The sequence below is a fragment of the Stegodyphus dumicola genome, chromosome 5, assembly GCF_044657685.1.
Source record: "Stegodyphus dumicola isolate Sdum_Otavi_A_Nest chromosome 5, ASM4465768v1".
Taxonomy (NCBI): domain Eukaryota; kingdom Metazoa; phylum Arthropoda; class Arachnida; order Araneae; family Eresidae; genus Stegodyphus; species Stegodyphus dumicola.
This window is the reverse complement of record NC_140772.1, coordinates 121175104-121198403: the sequence shown is the minus strand read 5'-3', so window position 1 is coordinate 121198403 and position 23300 is coordinate 121175104. Positions and strand designations below refer to the sequence as shown.

Sequence of the window (23300 nt, the reverse complement as noted above, 5' to 3'; positions counted from 1 at the left end):
AAAGAGTTCTGCATGTTTTTACAACATTATCTGTTATGTCTGCATTTTTTTCACTTTTACAAATACAACTTATTCACTTACACAGTTCTTGGAGAAAAAGATAACCTATATCTACACCTACACCAACAAAATGAAACTTCTGCTCAAGAATTGTTAACACAATGCATGGAATGAAAAAGGAACTGACTATGTTTTTCTAAGATATTATACAGAACTGTGATGACTGGGATCCTATTACAAGAATATAGGTTCATTAAATTTTTGGCTGAATATAAGAATCAGTTTCTCGAGGTGTTTGTTTTCAAGGATATTTTGTCACACAGATACTCTTTTCGAGATTTTACATAAGAAACCCCTTGGCACTGCTTATGATGAAAAGTTACATTAAGGTTTTTAATTACGCCAAAGCCTCGAGGGCTATCTGCCTAAGGGGAAGGATGCCTTCGTGGAGGACTTTCTAAGGGAAACTGGCTCGTATACATGTTACACATGGGGAAAATCACAAAAACACCCATGAAGCCAGCCCGTTCACGGGATTTGAACTTCGGACCGAACTACCAGTGTTCAGCGACTTTACAGCTCGGCCGCTGGTGGGCTCTTATCATGAAAAAGAGATTGCAAAATTTTAATATCCTGATCCTCTTGGACCCCTTTACCTTAGAGATGATCAAAAAGCTTATATTGTTCTTTACATCTGTGCAGTCTATTGGCCCATTCATATGGGATTAATAACATTTTTGAAAAGTGAGGCATTTTATCTCTCATCGAGGAATATCATCTAATCTAATATACTCAGACAATGGCAGCAATTTTAAAGGGATGGAGATACACTTGATTGAGAAAGAGTCTGTGTTAAAAGGTCACTGAGCAAGTAACTCAGTGGAAATTTAATACTCCCTATGCACCCTGGTGACATGGCTGGTAGGAGCATTAGTTCAAATGATGAAACAGAAAAAGTCCTTGGCTGCACTGCCCTCCATTATGAAGAACTACTTGCAGTGCTATGTGACTGTGAAAGAGAAATTAATACTAGGCCACTTGCCTACGTGTCCAAAGACATATCAACCTTAACTCTCAAGATGTTTTTGAGGAATCCAAATCAAGAGGATCACACAATTTTGTGGATAAAACAAACATTGAGCAAATGGGTGAAATATCTACAAAAAAAATTAGAGAACGACTTACAGTAAGACTCTATGTAGAATATTTAGGACAATTACGTTAACAATCCATTAAAAATTATATGGTTAAACCTTTGGAGATGAGTGAAATAGTTCTACTGGAAGACAGCAAAAAGAAACATGCATTTTGGAACCTAAAGAGTGTGTTAAAACTGATACCTGGTTGTGAGGGACAACAGCTCAAGTAATACAAAAATAATGAATGAAAATGAAATAAATGAAAATATTAAGCAAGAAGTATTATCTATTTTGATTGTTAGTCTGGCTATAAAGCTAAGAACTAGAACAAGCCGGATTAATGTGCAAAATATTAAATATACCAATAAATTATTAGTCAACCAAAAACTAACATGCATATGCAAAACATAGAATATGACAATCTGCAAAATGACATGATAAGAATCACAGGGGCACAGCTCTTCACCACCTAGAATCACATTTAGAAGAACTTATATAGCATCAAGACGAGGCCACTAAATAAAACAACTGCTTAATTTCTAGCATTCTTAAAGCAGTTGCTATGAAATTCCAATAGGAATAAAAGAAATAGAAATTAGTTTGTAAGTATTTTATTAATTGTTTGTACAAATACTAAAGTAAAACTCAGATATGTACCTAATAAGATGTATGTATGAAATAAAGAACTTTTTGCAATTTTAATACGTCACTCTTTTCCTCCTGTAAAAAACTGCTGAACTGTGCCAAGTTTTTGCATTATAGAATTTGACTTCCTTTGGCAGCATAAACTAGCATCTAATTCTTAACAGATGTTAAGTAAATTGCCATTGTGTCTAAAGTGAATTACAATCTTTAAAAGTTTTAAAACAAACTTTTTTTTATTTTAGTAAGAACTCAGACATAAAATACATATCATGTACTCATATAATCAGCCAACGCTTGTGGCAATGCAACTTAGTGTAACACTCAGATTCAGAATTTAAAATGTAAACTAATAGTCATGACTATACAATTTAACTCCAGCAGTAAGTTGACTCGGAACTTACACCAGCATAACAATTTATATTATGGCAGCTCTAACACAAATCAAAATATATATAATCTTATCAGAGCTGGCAAAATTAAGTAATGTGGCCTTGAAAGCAAAAACATGCTCTGGCATGCAACCCAAAAGCCTCAATTTAAATACTTTCGAACTCATTTACATTTCTAGTAAGGAAGTAGAAAAGAGAAGTTATAGTAAAGGCTGAAATTATAAAAAACTGGTTAATGCAAAATAATAGTAACTCTGAAGAGTTTATATTTAAGTACACAGGAAACTTTAAAATAAGTATAATGTTCAAGAAAACAGCAGTTCATGCACTTCCTTGATTATATTAACATGTGGAAATGCGAAATTCTGCAGATTATTAAGTTTAAAATTACTTGTTCCCCCTTTTTTGGCTGGATTTACAGACTCTATTAGAAACTAAGAACATGAACAAATAACCACGTGCAGTGCTGATAAGGACCACATGTTTCTGTGACTCCTTCTCCTTTATTTTCTTCTTTCTATGTATTTCTTTCTCCTGATGAGGAGGGACCTTTAGCTGCCCTCGAAATCGATTGAGTGTTTCATTATACCTACGCTAAATACAAGGTTGTTTTTACGATTTTGATGAACAAATAGTTTACATGAACTGTTTCATATTGGCATGTTATGTATTAAACATATTTTTCACTTGGTATTTTATGAGCAGTTTCCAAAAATTTGCAGGATATAAATAGACTATGAATTAAAGATTAACAGATTATAGAGGATAAAACTTTTTAAATATTATTGATGAGAAAAATTAGATGAACAATTATAAAAACTTATGTAACTTGTAGCTAAGAACGTGAGCCTGACATATCTTCAAAATGCAAAATTGCCTATTCCTGTGGGGGAGGGGGGTATGAACATAGGAAAGTTAAAGAAAAATTGGTTTTAGAACTTTCTACAGAGCACATTAAAAAAATTTAGTAAGGTATATGGTTACCCCTGACTAAAATGCGAATCCTAGAAATTAGCTTCTGGAAAATTTCTTGCAGTAACCTATTCATGACCAATAGCACCTTGATGCACCTACAGCATGTCAGGTGTGTGCTGGGATAATGAAAGTTTGTATTCTAGTACATTTCACATGTTCTACCGAGTTTAAATTTGTCACTCCATCTGCTGGATATCTTTGACCTCTAGCTAATTGGTCACTAAGTGCAATGCAATGAGGATAAACCTCATAATCCATTAGGAGAAAATTATTACCAATTGTACCCTTAAAATCTTGACATAAGGATCAAGAGCTTCATCTCTATTAATCTATATTGTTGAGTTGTTTCTTTTCAGCATTGAAAATTGTACGGTTAAAAATGTGTAGATCAGTTCAGCCAATCAAAATGATAGCAGCCCATGGTATAATTTCAACATTTTTGTGCTGATACTTTTCACCAATGTTTTTAGACTTATAGTATGTGTTCTGATGTTTCCTTATTGCAGCATGTATGGAATCACCGTACAAACAGAAGCAAGATTTACCGGTAAAGACATAGCTCCAGTCCATGGTACACTAAGCATAATGATCTCTGCACCATTTTAATTGAGTTCATTTTGGAGCCCAAGTTACTGACACAAATCACAGGTTTCTCTACATACATCTTGGCTTTATGCAGCCTGTTGTTCATGATACATCTGAATACCTGAACTCTTGTATAGCTGCAGTGAACTCTTTTATAAAAAAATCAGGGTCAACGTCAATCGTCTTTTTTTTTTTTTTTTTTTTTTTTTTTTTAGCAACCAACAATGATCATGACAGTCTGTTGTGATACTTTGGTCGGGCTACCTGCAATATATCGATGTCTTTAAATGGTTTCCAGATTCTTGATATGATGCATTTGGTTACTTTTGGTCTTTACACACTTGTGTCAATGTCTGTTCTGCTTTCGTTCTCCCACATGCATGCCATTTCACATAGTTCATCAAATACCTTCTCAACAATATGTTCCAAATTGCATATGTGAAAATTTTATGTAACTGCTCATACAATCCCCAAAATTAGAATTTAAAGCACCCCTTTCAATGCCAGACAAAAGAACAGGTACAAAAATTTGCATACTTCTGTACAGTGAAGAAGAATCCCACTGAACTACATAACACTGACCCTAAGAAATAACACTTTCACTGCATTTTACTTAATAGACTTCACATAAAGCACCTTTCTATAGAAGTTCCTTTAATTTCTTTTCTCCGTTAGTATATTAATTCTTAATTATAACAATTTTCTCAATTTATTATTAATTTTTAAGGAAATAAAACAACACATATTTAATCATTAACTTCATAAAGATTTAATGAATTATGCAAGACAAGAATAAAAAATAATAAATACCTACAGTTGTTCTTTAAGCCAACTTCTTTGACAATATTATCCATTGTCCATCCATAAAGATCCTGAATGGAAAAAAAGAGGGGAAAAGGAAGGTAAATTAAAAAAATTACTTACAGGTGAAAGAATATGAAATAAGTAAAAATCTTTATTTCAATCCCAGATTCGTGTGAAGATTATTTATTACTATTTACATTTATAATATGAAAATTATTAGATTTGTTTTCAAAGTGACTACAAAAAGATGAAGAACACACGCTTCATTCTTTATTTTAGCAGTAATTAATTTAAGGTAATTTGCAAATAAATTTATAATTACTCTTAACAATGCACCTTTAAGAAATTAAAATAATCATACAATTACTAAACAAATTAAAAATAAAAAAGAAACTTTCATGTGTTTCGTTTTCAATTTTCATACACTGATATGTTATTTCCTTATTTATAAATATAGGAATTAAACATTAGCTACGCATATTAGCTTGTGTTGTTTCTTTTATTTGTACACACAGAGCACTTTCAATTATCCAGGTGAAGATTAACCAATTTGTGGATTAGTCTGGCGAGAGTTAGCTGATGTTTTAAAAGAAGCATGCTCCAGTAGTGTTTTTTCTGTAAGAACATGCATTCATGTTGTAATTAAGGTTTTCTTTTTTTTAAAGACGTGTGTATGAAAATTGCATATTGATACAAAGAATGGCTCATTTTAGTGTAAAATAAGTAGAATCAAACTATTTTATACAAATGATGGATAACATGATATGATGGATGATAATGATGGATTTTTTAAAAAAAAGATATAGTAGTTATGATTATCCACACTCTTGTTAAAGTTGCCATTCTAGTAAAGAAAAGGTAAAAAAGCACCTTAAACAACAGGTAAAAAGCTTAAAAAGCACGAAACTTTGTAATAAAACCTTTTTCAAGAAATCCTTTTTTTTTTTTTTTTTTTTCTTTTGTTATTTGAGATGTTGTTCTCCGCATGTACAAAATAATTTGCTTTCACTTAAAAAACATTACAGAACTGCAAAAATTTGCCACTGTGCACTGTTGTTGTTCTTTCCATGTATATGATGATCTATTTTCATTAAAAAAAAATAAGAAAACTGCACACACATTTTCATCTATAAAATCAAACTGTTTACAAAGTAAACTTCACAGAATGCAAATTTTTACATCCTCTACTGTTGGGCAAAATGTCATATTTTTGAAGAAATGCAAATTTTTTAAAAAAAAATCAGGCAGCAAATTCCACATTCTGGTTGATTCTTTACAAGGGGGTAATAATGTGTGTTCAGTTTAGAGATGGAACTGTACACCCATGGGCTGCAACATGCCCATATCTCGATTGCCAGATACGCTTTTTGTTTTGCCGATATAGTGCATCGCCTTGTGAATAGTTTTCAGGGGTGTGGATAATCAGAAACAACCAAAAATATGTATAACAAAATTTTATTAATGTTATAAAATAAATAGCAGCCTCTGAAATTTTTTCTTGGGTGAATAAAATCAAAATTAATTATAAATAAAATACTTACACTATAAGATAAAATTTTAAGTGGAATACCATAGTCTTTTTCATTTCTTTTTACTGACTAAAAAATAAGAGATTTCATATATATATATATATATATAGACACAAACGTTATCATACTTTTTACAGTAAAAAACTAGACAGTAATACTTATATTGCAAATTTATATAAAATATTAAACATTCCAATGTAGATGTGATTACCTCAAGTGAGTCATCTCGGTATCCAGTGATGCCTTCATCAATTGATAACAGAACAAGCTTTAAACCATAAGAATAACGTTTATTTAATAGCTTCATAATATATGCTAAAACTGTTGAATCTAAAAATGCATTAAAATTTTTCAATTATAATCAGAAAATGATACAAAAAGAATAAATTTTAAAAATAAGAATTTGTTAATTTTATTATGAAGCAAAAAACATATATAGTAACAAATACAGGTATATGTTACTTTATGAATGTTTGCTTTCATGAAAGACCTAATTACAATATTGCTCCTGGAATCTGAAATGCTTTAGAAGTTGAACTTAAAACCTGAATGCAAAATTCAAATATATTTTCCCCCATAACTGGAATGCTGCTTCAGAATTTGAATATCCAGTATGTTGCTCATGTGAGTTTATGCATATTTCCCCGAGTTAAATATGCATTTTATGCTCTAGTAGCTGTTTTATGTTACTTTTTAATACATTAATGAGGTAAAAGTTTACTCTACGGTACCCCTTGGTGAATCGCTTCTTTTTTGACACCATGATCAGCGCCAGAAACGATATGTGAAAATTTCAAGATGGCTGCTACACAAAGCCAAAATAAGAAGTCAAAGACTTACACAAACTCGGTGCCCATGTACACATGAACCTATTTTCACTTAAAAAAAACATCAGAGAATTGCACAAACTAGGCATTGTGCACTGCCTTAACTTTGTTCATGTACACGTTGACCTATTTTCACTTTAAAAAAAATTTTTAAAAAACAGAGAATTGCACAAACAAGGCACTGAGCAATGCCTTAACTTTGTCCATGTACACATTCATCTATTTTCACTTAAAGAAAATCAGGAAGCTAAAACAAAGTTAAAACTATCATGGTAACCAGAAAAAATTCGCTGCTGTCTTAACACACAGAGATGAACAAATAACCCAAAATAACACAACCAGAAAGGAATAAATAACCAAAAATACATATTTCCTAACATAAAAACATTAAGCTACAAAACTTTTAAACAATAATTAACACACAGAGACAAATAAATAAACAAAATGTCAATCTTTTAACATACTTTTTTTTCACGTGCATATGTTTAGGCTTCCCACTACCATCTCCTCCATCCTCCAGGTAAGCAATTCAATTAAATTTTTCATTGTTTTGGCTCATCTGCTGTAAATCAACATTCATCCTCTTACCGACCTCAGAAATACTCAAATAATGGTATCCACAGCAAAATAATAACAAGTTCAAAATCCAAGACCATAACACGCACGTGCAAGCAAAGACAGCAACTGAAAAAAATAGCAAAAAACCAAAAACCCAGGTCTATACGAAAGGATTACTACTATAAAAAAGTGCAGCGGTCTTCCAGATTTCCTGAACAACCAATACTGCTTGGCGATTTTTTCAGAAATAACTAAGGAGTACTGTACAGCAAAGATTAGCCATTAATTAATAACTTTAGTGTATTTGCCATGGGTCCTAAAAATATAGTGAGAAAAATAATAACATGAGGAAATTTGTATGAGCTATGACTGAAGTAAGATATTATCACTAAAAATGTTACTGGTATATATGTGACTCATCTTATTCCTAGTGGCTTATTATTTGTACTATTTTGATAAATAAAGACAATTCAAAACAGCTGATGTGGTGAAAGGAATTATGATACTGATCCCTAAGAAACCAAAAACTATGGAAGATATAAAAAACTTCTCTTAGTTCAGGTTAATAAAAAAACAGTTCGCTGGCGATATGATTTTTAAGACACTAATTTGTGAGAAAGGTAAGGACCGCCATGATGATTTAGTAAAAGACATGTTTGATACTAATGCTCAAAAGAGAAATTTAATGCCACTGGGAGACTGTTCGAGAACTTTAGGGAAAGGTCTATGATTCATGATGTTGTTATGCATAGATAGGGTACAAGTGATAATTTAGAAGCAACAGACAAGTTTGCAAAGGAGTTCATGAACAATGAAGTATATATGTTTTGAACTAGATGTTCAACTGTGAAAAAATACACTACTTTTGGAAAAAATTGTCCGGATGAACATATATCTAAAAAAAAAAGAAAGGAAGCAAGAAAAGTTTGCATCAGACAATAAGCCAATAAAAGATCACCTTACATTCTTATATGGTGATATTAGTGGTTATTCTAGCCCTGCTTGAAACCCCCAACACTCGCCGTTGCATGGGTAATGAACTTGAGAGAAGCCCTGCAAGATGTTTTCATATTAAATAATTTTTCGTACATTTATTGCAAATCTGCACAGCTATCAAAAATTACATTGCGACTTTGTGGATGAAATGAAAGGTGAATGACAATGGCTAAGACCACAATATATTAAACATAAGTAAGAGAAATTTGTGACTCAACTGTACATTCTCGAAACCAGAAGCTTAAAATCACCAAGTATTGTTACTGCTTCTTCTAATTAAGTATTGTCATTAAAATTTTGATGACAATAGCCATCACAACTTGGCTGTTGTCACCAAAAGATTAATAAGTACATTCTTTTAGTTTTAAATAGATATTTAGAAATCAGATTTTGTCCTTAAGTTTACTTTTCTGTTCAGTTGTTTTATCTTAATAATACTCATATTTCATATGTATGGATGGATGTGTTAATATATGCATATACAGTCAAAAGTCGTTAATTCGGACACCCATAATCCGGAATGATCTATAATCCGGACCTCAAAGCTAAAAACTTTCTGCGCATGCAACGCGCTGACACATGCACATAGGCGTTTACGCGTGCGCGTAAGACTTCTTATGACTGCGCATTTGCGTGTGCGCAAGCGCAGAATACGTTTTCGCGTGCGCGTTTTATGTATAACGAACGGTATAAGCTAAAATTATCTAATTATCTATTTCAGTTAATGTTGATGATTGCATTGTTCCTTAATTTTCGAATTGGATCCCGCTTATTATTTTTTGTATTCTGTAAGAGCAATACTATAAAGGTAAACTTGAACTTTCGATTATGTCAAATAGAATTTCCGATGCTGGAGCTGCCAAAGGATCTACAAAACGAAAGTATGCTTCGATGTCCATCAAACAAAAAGTGTAATTGCTGCAAAAAATGGATAAGGACATGAAGAAAGTGACAGAGAGGTTAGTGAAAATGAAAAAATTTCGATTGACGAGTTAGTTGGTATTCTCGGCACAGCAATTACGGGACTTGAACAGCAGAACTTTGTAACTGAACAAGAATATATGTCTGTTTATAGAATTAAAGAGAAAGTATTATCACATAAAACGAAGCAACTTAAACAACTTACATTGAAAGAAATGTTTAATAAAGTAAACAAATAAATATTAAGCTTTTTTTTTTTGTAAATTTTGATACCCTTTAAATCATAATTGTTCTTTAGTTCATAAATTACGGTTTCATATTTTTAATTTTAGAATTTCTGCATGCCATCTTACGCGATTTAAACTGATGATCTATAATCCGGAAAAATCGATAATCCGGAATCGCCGAAGTCCGGACGAGTCCGGATTAACGACTTTTGACTGTATATATGTCATAATATTAAAAGCACAAGGAAAAGACGGAACACTGTAGATGCGTGATTAGACCCATACAGAAGAAGAATTTGATTGTGTAGTATTTAAAGAACTTGGCAGTTGAGGCAGTTTTAATTCCATTTTTATTTCCAATTGATATTTGTGGCCACAATCACTTGGCACTCTAGTCGTGCCTTTCCACAGAAGATTTACATTTTTGATATTGTTGGGATAGAAAGCAAGCCAGCGAAATTTCATCTTAGCACAGTAGAGAGCAAAAGCTGAAGTGCGTAGTTATGAAAGATGGAAGTACGCGAAGAGAAAAGTTTTGGTTTACAATTCGGTATTGGTCGTCAAGAGGCATCTGGTATTAACGGTTACGTAAGATCACATGATTAATTTGAATGACGCAATGCAGATAAGTTATTACGATTTTAGAATAGAGAGGAAGAATTAATGTTTATAGTTATATTATAATTCTGATTCATACATTTTTATCTTACATATATATGCTTACATATATTTATATATGATATGTATGTGTGTGTGTGTGTATATATATGAATGTATGTGTGTGCATACATATACACATATATGTACATACATAAATACATTTCTGAATCCAGTTCCAATAACAAAACAGTACCGATGAAAATATAGTTTCTGGAAGATAATATGCTTTCTGTTACATTCAATATTCTTAGGTTATACTGATTCCAAATGCAGAATTTAAACATCTTTTCTATAAACAAATTTAAATGTGAATTAGGATGAACATGTATTTTTATATGTAGAATACTTCTGCAATAAATAAACTGGATTACAAACATAAAAAATCATTTATCATAATTTATGTGACCATACAAATAAATATATTGATATATCGGGTCCACGAAGTGTCATTGTTTAGTTTAAATTGTATCTGTGCTGTCAGTCAAAACATACAGAGAAAATATAAGAAGGATTTGTTGAAGATACACGATAACTTGCAGGGGCCTCAAAATGACTTAACCTGGCCTTAAATAAATAAATAAATAAATAAAAAGAATAAACATAATATTAGATGGAGATTGGAAGTGAAAGCATGGATTTTTATGCTATTTTTTACTGTTCATCCTCCAGGCTTAGATGATGATTTGGAGGGCAAATATAGCTTCAATAAAATTTGCCTCTCCCAGTATCACTTCTCTTATCCAACCTATAGATCAGCAATCTCCAAAAAATTTACACCATAGTTATGTTCAAGAGATGTTTTGAAATTACACATGAAGTGGAAATGACGCTCAGAGAGTTCTAGTAGGATCACTATGATATCCTCCATGACCATTTTGAAACATGAGTTCTCAAAAGGCATCAGAACCAGTGATTCAACCTTCCTAAAAGTGGTAACTTAGCAAACAGCATGTAACGACAAAGAATGCAGATATCAGTACCACAAGAAATGCAGTTTTCCGGTGATGTTATGGAAGATGACTCATGTCCTAAGCAATAATCTCTCTCCTCCAGCTTTCATCACTCCTTAAATAAAAGTTTTTATATTTTTAATTGTCTTGGAGCTCAAACAGGATTCCAGAATGGATTAAGCTTGGATTCCAAGATATCACTGCAGTGCAACCTTTTTAGTTAATGAAAAAATCCAAAGAAAATTTTCACTTTTATGAAAAAAGATAAAAAGTGTAATTATGATTCAGCAGTTTTTTAAGTAATGAGTGAAAAAAATATAATTAATTATGGAACTGGCGAGAAACTCCATGCCCTAATATTACTATCTAAATTTTTTGTCTATATTTCGAACTTTAAGCCTAAAATGTTTTTAAAAACGCAATTCAAAAAACCACATCTTGAACACCCAATTTAAGCTAAAAATGCAAAACAAAAACAAAAAATTTACACAGCAAAAAAGCATTTAGATCAAAAAATGTTTCCCTTCTCCAGAAATTTTTTTTTTTTTTTTTTTTTTTTTTTTAATTTTCAGAGCGTTGTATCAGTTTTATGCTTATTTTTGTAGTATTATTTTGAGAATTGCCAATTAAATTGCTAATAGGAGCAGAAATTACTTTATTTTTCTCACATTTATTTTTAGCAGTGAAAGTAGTTACTACAGCTCCATTTACTTTAAGTATTCTATAACTTTCAAAGAGCTTTTTATCTTAACTTCAGAAGCCTTTACTTCTTCCTTAAAAATTGTAAGAAGCAGGTTCTTCAATTCTTCCTTCCTTTTAGAACTAATTTTAAAACAATAATAAATATCAACAATGTATTCATTCATAATTATTGGTAAAGAAGCTGCCCCTTTTTCCAGCTGCTAAATTTAAGAGGTGGTGGTAGATGCACCTCATAATTTGCAAATCTGAATTTTCTTTTAAGATGCATATAACAGAAATCTTAAAGTCTTCTATTATTGGTGTGCTGTCGACAAAAAGTGCTAAGCAATTATATAGAACTACATTTCCTTTTTAATAATTAGCTACACTACATTAAAGCCTGTCAAATCTCCTACTAAAGTGGGGACAAAAATTACACTCAATTTCTGAACACTAGGGTTAAAGAAAGAAATAACAATTGGATACAGTTTTGAATCACTATTATTATTTCACCTAAGGAGAGGCAGAATGGAATCGTTTTAATGCAATCAATACCTGAAGATTTATATTTTATATGCATTTCTCTAATAATTTCTACCATTTTTACCATTGCATTTGAGTATTTCTTAGCTATTTCTCTACTGGGAAACATTTTTCTAAATAAAGTTGCAGGCATGATCTGATGCATTCAGTGGCAGGTTGTGCTCCAGTAAAAAAGTCAAGAGAACAGACATTCTGTGTTAATAAATTTTTAGTCCTTTGTTTCCACAGCAAATTTTAATTTTTAAATTTTTTTCAATACAACCCATGTGGTCCTTGTGTTTTTGTGCTTGCACATGTTTAAGAACACTGTCCCTTCCATCGTGCAAAATCGAAAAAGCAGAATGACAAATGGTACATACTGCAAATGTATTTCCGTAACGAAATAATAGAAGGTTATGATTCTTACATCTGGTACCATTATCTGGTTATGATTTTCGAAAAGAATATGAGTATTTCCCCTTTTTCAGACATAACTAAGATAAAGGATACATTTTCTTAAATTATTTCTTGAAAGCATGTGTAACTCGGAGCACTTAGCGGAAAGACAAACAAAATAACTACCTCGTTCTTGCTTTGTGATCATGGTCCAAATCATATGCCAGATGACCTGAAGTAGCACTTGAAGCTCATTGGAGAACTGAATGGAATGTTTTCGGACACATATACTCTCACACACATAGCAAAAGCACACCATCATGTGTAACTGAAAGAATGACTTTAGTGTTCTTTTATATGTAATCTAGAGAAAAACTATGTGCTTTCAGATGCCGAAAATCACTTCCCTGCATGCAAATAATGAAACCAAGCTACATAAAAATCATGAGAAACTTTACAAATAAGAGAAAGTGAGGAGAAATAGGTCACAAATCAGGTTGGTGGGAGTATGGTCATAAATCGGGAGAGCAGGCACCTTTGAAAATGCTTTCAAATTCTTATTTCTTCGTTTTTGAGTTTGATTTTTAGCTTATGAGAATGTATGTTTGTTTTGCAAATGTGAAGACACACTATCTGAAGAAAAACTTTAAAGTTCAGATGCAAATTATTATTATTATTATGAAAGTATAGAATATGAAAAAAAATTTTATTTGGTTGCAGTTACAATTTTGCCATATCACTTAGTGATAAACATCACTAAATTTAGTGATTAATTGCTCATCACTAGTAAAATCAACAAGTACCTCTATTTTTACCTCAGTAATTTTTTAATGAATTAAATTTATAAAACGACAATTAATTTAGAACATAAATGTGCTATTTTAAATTATATTTACCTTTTCCTCCTGATGCCGCAATCGCAACATATTCACCTTCTTTGAATAAATTGCCTCTAATTATAGTTTCATGGATTTCAGTTTCAAAGACTTCAAAGAAGCAATCTTTGCAAACAGTATGACCCTGGAAAAAAAGTGAAAATATAATTTTTGTCAGTTACACCCTTGGGAATGGATATGAGAGTCTCCCACCAGCCTTTCAAGAAGACTTTTAATTTGACAGTATTTTATATTTTAAATAAAATAAAAGTCTGAAGAAGATTCTTTATTTGGTAATATTTGAGCATACTATGCTGCAAATAAACTACTATATACTTAACAAACATTCATGCATGGTTGATCTTTACATTATGGTAACTTGGCGATTTTTTGGCGAAAATTTGGCAACCAACTCTCCTACAGCAACCCTCTATTTTTTTTCCCCGCCGCCATTTTGTCTTCACGAAGTAAAGACATGTTTCTTTTCTTTTTATCTACTGAACACTTCTTCCAACAATCTAGTAGCCGAATTACACTTATGCTAGAAATTTTATCAAACAAATCACATGCACCTTGACTTGGTTGGGCCATTGTTGCCTTCTAATGGATATTCCTATATTCTTACTTGCACTGATCAATTTACTTGCTGGCCTGAAGCCGTTCCTTTAGTAGATATTTCAGCTGATATGGTGGCAAAGGCATTTTACACCATTTGGAGTTCAGATTTCTAGTACACATAAGTACATTATACCAGGCAAATATATAGATGCAAAAATATTAGGTTTATTGATAAATAAAATATGGGTAGGTACTTGCATATTAATCCAATCATCATAATGCAATTTAGTAGTTTTTTACAGGGTAACACACAGGTACAAGTCGAAGTTACTGACTAGGTACGAGTTGGTGGCCTTTTTTTGAAGAAAGATATCCAAACTGTCAATAGTTACAGTATGTTGGTAAACATTATCACTAAATAAAAAGAACACATACTTTAGCAATTTAAAACACAAACTTTAATTAAATAATGATTATGTGATACACTAAAAAATAAAGCACTTTTCAAACACTTATTTTTATTCAAATCTTTCTGTAATTTTTTTATGATATTCTTCTCTGAATTATATAGCTATCTGTTTTCGCTTAAAAAAAAAAAAGCAGAATTGTGGAGACTCGGCTTCAAACAAATCTTGGCAAGAGTGGCTGTCTATGAAGCACATTTCATCATTGTTCCTTTTAGAAAATTTTTGGCAAAATTCTGTATTCCCACAAAAGCTTTATTGCAGTTTTTTCCATTGCTGGCAAATTTCAAAAGATCATACTTTAACCCTAAGTTTAAGGCAAAAAATATCATGGTTTGTCTAAAAAACCATTGGAACTAGAATACTACAAATGCATACAAAAATGTTGTTGCTGTTTGTCTGAAGGATTGTTATGAGCATAGTTACCAGAAGAATTGTTCTGCATATATGGTTACCAGAGTTGCCCATTCTGAAATTTTGGCCACTTCTACTAAGGTGGTCATGTTAATATGTACAGGCGGCCCTCAACTTTTGTGCATAGTTGGTTCTTTAAAGTGTGTGTGAATGCTGAATCTTTCAAAAGTAGAGGGATGTTAAAAGAATTTGCTTTATTTATTTACTAGCGGAAGTACCTGATGCCAGTTAAGTTAGATTGAGAGTAATGTATCTAACAACAGAGAAAATGACACCACTGTAATCCTTCTCTAATTATTGATCTTTGATGTAACAAAATCAGGTGAGTGTGTTTTCATCTGTTATAACTTATTTTTATTAAAAAAAGACAATTCACTTAAAAGAATTTTTATTGTAAAGGTGTGCGATGTACAGTATTTCTAGTTTTACCACCAGGAGTAAAAATGTACAAATTTTTTCCAGTTCCTACCATTGAATAAGCTATGTACAACTGACCATGTGAAAAGCATGGAGATAGCTAGTTGTTACCCTCTATGCGTTGTAGTGCTACTTAAAGAAAAGAAAGTGTTTTAATTTTGTTTATTGAAATGCTTTTAGATACACAATATATTTTTTTCATCTGGTGCGGGCAGTTTCACTTTTCTACTCCCATAGCAACAGTCCTGGTGCTTCATTCTTAAATTTGAAGGCTCTGCAATACATTACAATTTATCGATCTGTCCAACGACCATACTTGGATGAAGACTGTAGTCATAATTAGCATCATAATGGAATGCACCAAGATTTAAATCAGCGTGCAGTGTTCGTCTAGATCGAGCAGTGCGTACTCGAATATTTTACATTCTTGCTTTCCTTAGCTCGTTTGTTTTATACAAATAGGCATGAGCATTACGTACTTGAAAGTTTTCCAGCCTTTCTCCCATTGCGAGTTTGTTTCTGAAGCTCTTGATGCCATTTTTTTTTTTTTAAATCATCCTTAAGGTGCAAATTGAGTAACCAATTTTTGCTTTAGTGGCGTAATTGATTTCACAGCAAAAGTAATGCTCTATGAAGACTATTACAAATGCAGTTTCAAAAGCAAAGAAAATGTGTGTAATGCAATAACACACATGTTGATGTGTGTGTGTTATTGCATGAAAAATTAAATATTTTACACTTTGCTGAATGATAACACACTTTAAAATATTTTAATTTGGGCAGTGCAACACATTTCTGTTAAATAGCCAAATTTTTTATTAAATTCAAGACAATGTAACTGCATTTTCCATGTTGGAGATGGCCTGTTGAATTTATATTAATGGTATTAATTGATCTGGTACTATTTATATCCAATATTGCTGGATGGCATACTGATCTAATATTTTGCACCATGAGGCATTTATCTTACCTGTCCTAAAATCTGTGAATGAAAATTTTGTTTATTACTGCGAGTATGATGCTTTATTGACATGGCTATACAAAAACCGACGGTCGTAGTCTTGAACCCATGCACAAACCCCGAAAAAAAGGCATGAATGGTTGATCTTTACGATATGGTAACTGGTAGTTTGGCGACATTTTGGAGGCGATAAAGGTTACTACCTGGGACTTTGGTAATAATGTGAGCAGTACTCAGTTCCGATTACGCATTATTTTGCGTGAGGGAAATGAGAGATCATGGGATATGTCATGTGATACTAATGGACGAATTACGGTTCTTTAATCGGAAAAGGGGGGAAATCGGGAAAAAATGTGGAAATTTTGTATTTAGCTTTATTCTGTGTTGTGTGAAACAGTGTTGTTTAATTTTTGGATCCCATGGCCCTAATTAAAGTGAATTCGAAATGGGTATTTAGGCATTGTGATAAAGAGAAGTTTGCTTTTTATTTAGCAGAGGAAGTATGGAGGAAAAATTCGCAGAAAAAATCTTTCAATAATTTTATTGAATGAATTAGAAAAGTGTATCCGCCATGTAATCAAGATTCTGAAGAAGATTAGGTAAGTTAGTATTTTTAATTATTTGAGGATATTATTTTCATGCATTGTTCTAAATGTAAGGTGGAAAGGAATTTGGTATTATTGGGAAAATTGTTATTAGCAATGATTTAGTTTAAAGTAATTAGGATTGTAAGGTAATTTTTATTAATTTAATGTATGTGCTCATTTATATTTTAAGTAGTGTTTTTGAATTTAATTATATTTTAATGAAATGATAGTTATTTTGTGAATTTTATGTTTGTAGGAATTTGGTATACGTTTTAGTTGAAGTAAACGTGCATGGAAATAATTTAAATATCTGACACTAAGTATTTGTAATGGTTGCGGTATGAATTCGTTGGTGACGTTTATAATATAATAGATGATTTAGAGGTAAAAGTTTTTGGATATTTTATTTATTTTACATGTGGAAATGTTCATATTTGGAAAGGGTAAATACTTTTTCGCGATCAGGTAATTTCATATATGTTCTTTTTACCGGATTTAAAGATTGAGAAAATTGTCATGTATTTTCGTGAAATTTTTCTAATTTATGAGAAAAAAGCAGTGTACATGGATATAGTGAAGAGTGTGCGCAATGCCATTTTTGTGCAATTCTGGGATGTTTTTTTAAGTAAAAATAAGTCGACGTGTACATGGTTTAGTGATATTTTAATTAAATGATAGTTATTTTGTGAATTTTCTGTTTGTAGGAATTTGGTATACGTTTAAGTTGAAATAAACGTGCATGGAAATAATTTAAATATTTGATACTAAGTATGTGTAATGCTTGCGGTATGAATTCGTTGGTGACATGTATAATGTAATAGATGATTTAGAGGTAAAAGTTTTTGGATATTTTATTTATTTTATATGTGGAAATGTTCATATTTGTAAAGGGTAAATACGTTTTCGCGATCAGGTAATTTCATATATGTTCTTTTTACCGGGTTTAAAGATTGAGAAAATTGTCATGTATTTTTGTGAAATTTTTCTAATTTATGAGAAAAAAGCAGTGTACATGGATATAGTGAAGAGTGTGTGCAATGCCATTTTTGTGCAATTCCGGGATGTTTTTTTAAGTAAAAATAAGTTGGCGTGTACATGGTTTATGTGTATGTGTTATTTTGAAAAACGCGTAAGGAGTATGGTATTGTGCACTTTTTCCCAATTTTGCAGTGAATATTTGTCATGATTAAGCAGTTTATTTATCAATAAACCTAATATTTTTGCATCTATATATTTGCCTGGTATAATGTAGTTATGCGTACTAGAAATCTGCTCTGGAACTCCAAATGGTGTAAAATGCCTTTGCCACCATATCAGCTGAAATATCTACTAAAGGAACGGCTTCAGGCCAGCAAGTAAATTGATCAGTGCAAGTAAGAATATAGGAATATCCATTAGAAGGCAACAATGGCCCGACAAATTCAAGGTGCATGTGACTGAAGCGAGATGAAGGCAAATTAAAATTTTTAAGTTGGCTGGTGGTGTGTCTGACAATTTTAGATCTTTGGCACTCCAAGCACGAACGCGTCCAGTTGGCTATGTCCTTTTGCATGCTAGGCCATATAAAACGTTGCTATATTAGTTTCCTATCCTCACACAAGTATCCTAAATATATCTAAGTATCACTATCCTAAGTATCCTCACACACAGCATTTATTTAGCTGTCAAATAAATGCTTTTATTTCATAACAAAATAAAAATCATAAAATATTATTTATTTAAATAATAAATATTATTATTAAATTATAATAAATATTATTATAATTTAAATAATAAATAAAACATAGCTGGACAAGCAACTATGGTAACAAAAACAGATCATTAATACAATAAATTTTGGTTGATCTTTACATTATGGTAACTTGGCGATTTTTTGGGGAAATTTTCGCGACCAACTCTCCTACAGCAACCCTCTATTTTTTTTCCCCCGCCGCCATTTTGTCTTCACGAAGTAAAGACATATTTCTTTTCTTTTTATCTCCTGAAAACTTCTTCCAACAATCTACTAGCCGAATTACACTTATGCTAGAAATTTTATCAAACAAACCTGCTTAATCATGACAAATATTCACTGCAAAATTAGGAAAAACTGCATAATACCATCCTCCTTACGCATTTTTCAAAATAACACATACACATAAACCATGTACACCGCAACTTATTTTTACTTAAAAAAACATCCCAGAATTGCACAAAAATGGCATTGCGCACACTCTGCACTATATCCATGTACACTGCTTTTTTCTCATAAATTAAAAAAATTTCACGAAAATACATGACAATTTTCTCAATCTTTAAACCCGGTAAAAAGAACATATATGAAATTACATGATCGCGAAAAAGTATTTACCCTTTACAAATATCAACATTTCCACATATAAAATAAATAGAATATCCAAAAACTTTTACCTCTAAATCATCTATTACATTATACACGTCACCAATGGATTTATACCGCAAGCATTACAAATACTTAATATCAAATATTTAAATTATTTCCATGCACGTTTATTTCAACTTAAACGTATACCAAATTCCTACAAGCATAAAATTCACAAAATAACTATCATTTCATTACAATATCACTAAACCATGTACACGTCGACTTATTTTTACTTAAAAAAACAACATCCCAGAATTGCACAAAAATGGCATTGCGCACACTCTTCACTATATCCATGTACACTGCTTTTTTCTCATAAATTAATAAATTTCACGAAAATACATGACAATTTTCTCAATCTTTAAACCCGGTAAAAAGAACATATATGAAATTACATGATCGCGAAAACGTATTTACCCTTTACAAATATCAACATTTCCACATATAAAATAAATAGAATATCCAAAAACTTTTACCTCTAAATCATCTATTACATTATACACGTCACCAACGAATTCATACCGCAAGCATTACAAATACTTAATATCAAATATTTAAATTATTTCCATGCACGTTTCTTTCAACTTAAACGTATACCAAATTCCTACAAACATAAAATTCACAAAATAACTATCATTTCATTAAAATATAATTAAATTCAAAAACACTACTTAAAATATAAATGAGCACATACATTAAATTAATAAAAATTACCTTACAATCCTAATTACTTTAAACTAAATCATTGTTAATAACAATTTTCCCAATAATACCAAATTCCTTTCCACCTTACATTTACAACAATGCATAAAAATAATATCCTCAAATAATTAAAAATACTAACTTACCTAATCTTCTTCAGAATCTTTATTACGTGGCGGATACACTTTTCTTCCTTCTGTTTCAGAATCTTTAAAATCATACTTATCTTTCAAAGCAAGATACCAGGTAAAATAAATAACATAATAAAACATCTTTATTTCTCTCTCGCACAACCTTAAAAAACATTTATTACTATCCTTTTCAATACCACTAAATACCCATTTCGAATTCACTTTAGTTACGGCCATGGGATACAAAAATTCACAAACACTATTTCACACAACACAGAATAAAGCCAAATACAAAATTGCCAGATTTTTTCCCGATTAAAGAACAGTAATTCGTCCATTAATATCACATGGCATATCCCATGATCTCTCATTTCCCCCACACAAAATAATGCGTAATCGGAACTGAGTACTGCTCACATTATAACAAAGTCCCAGGTAGTAACCTTTATCGCCTCCAAAATGTCGCCAAACTATCAGTTACCATATTGTAAAGATCAACTAAATTTTTTTGGTATCTATATTAAGAATAGAATAAACATTATTTTGTTTTTCATTGCTATGAGTTATCAGACTGGCAGTGTTGAGTTGTAAAAGGCAGGTCACCACAGATGTCAATTGCATCGATCCTAAATAAATTAATCTTATGGCAGTTGTGAAGGGAAAGAAAAACAGTTCTCAAACAAACTGCCTTTTCTGACGTTGATTCTTACAAGCATAGTATCTCCACCTAACCCTGTCTTTTTTAATAAATAACATCATATTATCAAGATACAGATTCAACATTCTGTACAATCAATATTTTTACAACATCAACACTTCTAAGTTTGCTTCTTCATTCGGATGAGTGTGCTTTAATATATGTAAATGCTGTGTGCTGCACTTGACAGCATTCCTTTCTTTCTATTCTACATTTTATTTACATTCAGTGCATATGTATATCATACGTCTGTTTAATACTGCAATGTGTGAACTCTGTTTTCTTCCTTCACACTTTTCCAGTGGAACTGTGGTTGCTTGACCAGCATTTCGTAAGGCGAAACAATAGCAATATGCATCTTATGCTGCATGACTTTGCACACACTTAACTGAGCTACCAAATAGCCTTTGACATTTAGATTGCACTTGATCAAAGACAATCTCAGGAAACAGCAATGTTTTGTATCAATTAAATACTTCAGCCATCACTCACCTGTGCTCATATGTGGAAGGGTAAACCACAGAACCAATGCCCACCTTTCAACATCACTTAATATGACAATTCCAATATCTTTATGTCGTTTACTGAAGTACAAAGTCAGACCCAAGAAGAAAGTTCTCAGTTCTCAACATAAGTTATAAAGTTGGTTCCATCAGCAATGCAATCTGGCTAACTATCCTGCGGATCAGCTGAGCCACTGACAGTGTTGATCCTTACAAGAAACTCAATTCTATGATAGTCTTCTATCTAAACATTTTAATTTCAAAATTGCACAAATAAAGCAAAAAAGGGAAAGTGCAGAATCACCCACTGCTTCGTGCATTTCTCAAAATTGCCACTTTGAAAATATCAAGTCAAAGAATTGTTTAAACTCGGTATCCATGTACACATCAACCTATTTTCACTTAAGAAAACATCAGAGAACTGCACAAACTTGGCATTGTGCACTCCCTCTTCGGTTCAGGCACGATACCGAAGCTCTCTTGGGTTCACGCGATGCTTTCGCTTTCCCAGTATAACACAACATTTGATTTTCGAACACATGTGAGTTCATAATTCTCTTGTGGTTCGGTGAAGTCCATATGAAATATGGAGGAAAGGAATAAAATCACGTCAAGTAAAATATAGAGTCCAATGTCATAGTCCATCAAGCGATGTTTGTGAACACGAAAAAATGCTCAGCTCAATATCATCAGCACTGCACCAAGTCCAAAAAAGGCAGAAGGTGCTGTGAGGCATTGAGTTATGTGCGAAGCAACAGATAAGCAGGTTTACAAAGATATGCCAGTAATAGTGTGTCATAATAATAGCAGTAATGAAGAGAAAGCATAAATGGAAAGGAACATAAGAGGTATAACATGGTAAGAGTGCGGCTAATTATCATTAGGAACACAGATTAACTGAGTATACAATACAAAGATTATATAATACAAAACAATGCAAAGTGATGTGTCTTAACACAGCCATTGGCCTTTTTCTATTTACATTTCCAGAAACATCATAGTTGAGAACAGAATTGACTTTGTCCATGTACACATCGATACGCACTATATAATTAGGCGATCCTCTGTTTTACCCCCCCCCCCAAAAATCACTGCAGTTAAACAACCTAAATCTTTAAAATAAATTATGCCCATAACTCGTAGTACAAAAACTCACGAAATTTCACAGAAATACTTACTGTTTTCGGGCGTTTCACTGTAGCAGGATTCTTTTCACACTTCGTACAAATGGGCATATTTTAAATGGACAGATAATTCTTTGATAATAACATGCAAATATGCTATAACTTTTATTTCTGGTCACGCTTCTATAAAATTATGTTTTTGAATATTAAGACAAAACAACTATAATTAAATGTTGAATTACTTTTAAACACATATGTTTCTTTCCTTTAATTACACTATAAAACCTGTTATTTAAAATTCACAAATTATTTCGACGTAGATATAGAAAACATTAGCACGCGGGCTCGTTTTGCATTCTTTAAGTCTTTATACGCAGAAATCAAACAATAATAATAGTTATATCTATTTATATATATAACCAGTCTAAATATTAACAAATTCAAAGAAACACTGCAAAACATTCTTTATTTGCATTTACTTTATTACTTTATTTGCATTTAGTTTTAAAGTATTATAAAACTTCTGACAAATTACGAATTCTGCTTCATCTTCCTGAAAGAAACGAAAATATGTGTTAAACTAAAAAATTTTAGAGACGTTCATGAAGCATTGAATTTCAAAGAAAGTTCTTAACATACTCTTAGTATCGGTTTTTATAAACTTTTTTTTTTTTTTTTTA

The 23300-nt window shown here is 31.7% G+C and overlaps 1 protein-coding gene across 2 annotated transcripts in view; it reads right to left on the bottom strand.

Annotated features, from left to right (window-relative positions):
- Positions 1-22985, bottom strand: part of Ctu1 (Cytosolic thiouridylase subunit 1) — a 74957-nt gene extending 51972 nt beyond the window's left edge. The window contains exons 1-5 of one of the 2 annotated variants that reach the window (XM_085817002.1): positions 22675-22985; positions 13701-13824; positions 6278-6396; positions 6079-6135; positions 4548-4605 (exon numbers count right to left, since the gene is read on the bottom strand). In XM_085817002.1, the coding sequence (XP_085673128.1) occupies positions 4548-4605; positions 6079-6135; positions 6278-6396; positions 13701-13824; positions 22675-22731 (415 nt within the window). In that variant the 5' untranslated portion in view covers positions 22732-22985. The remainder of the gene's footprint in view (positions 1-4547; positions 4606-6078; positions 6136-6277; positions 6397-13700; positions 13825-22674) is intronic. The other variant, XM_085817003.1, reaches the window with a different exon arrangement.
- Between the last annotated feature and the right edge of the window lie 315 nt (positions 22986-23300).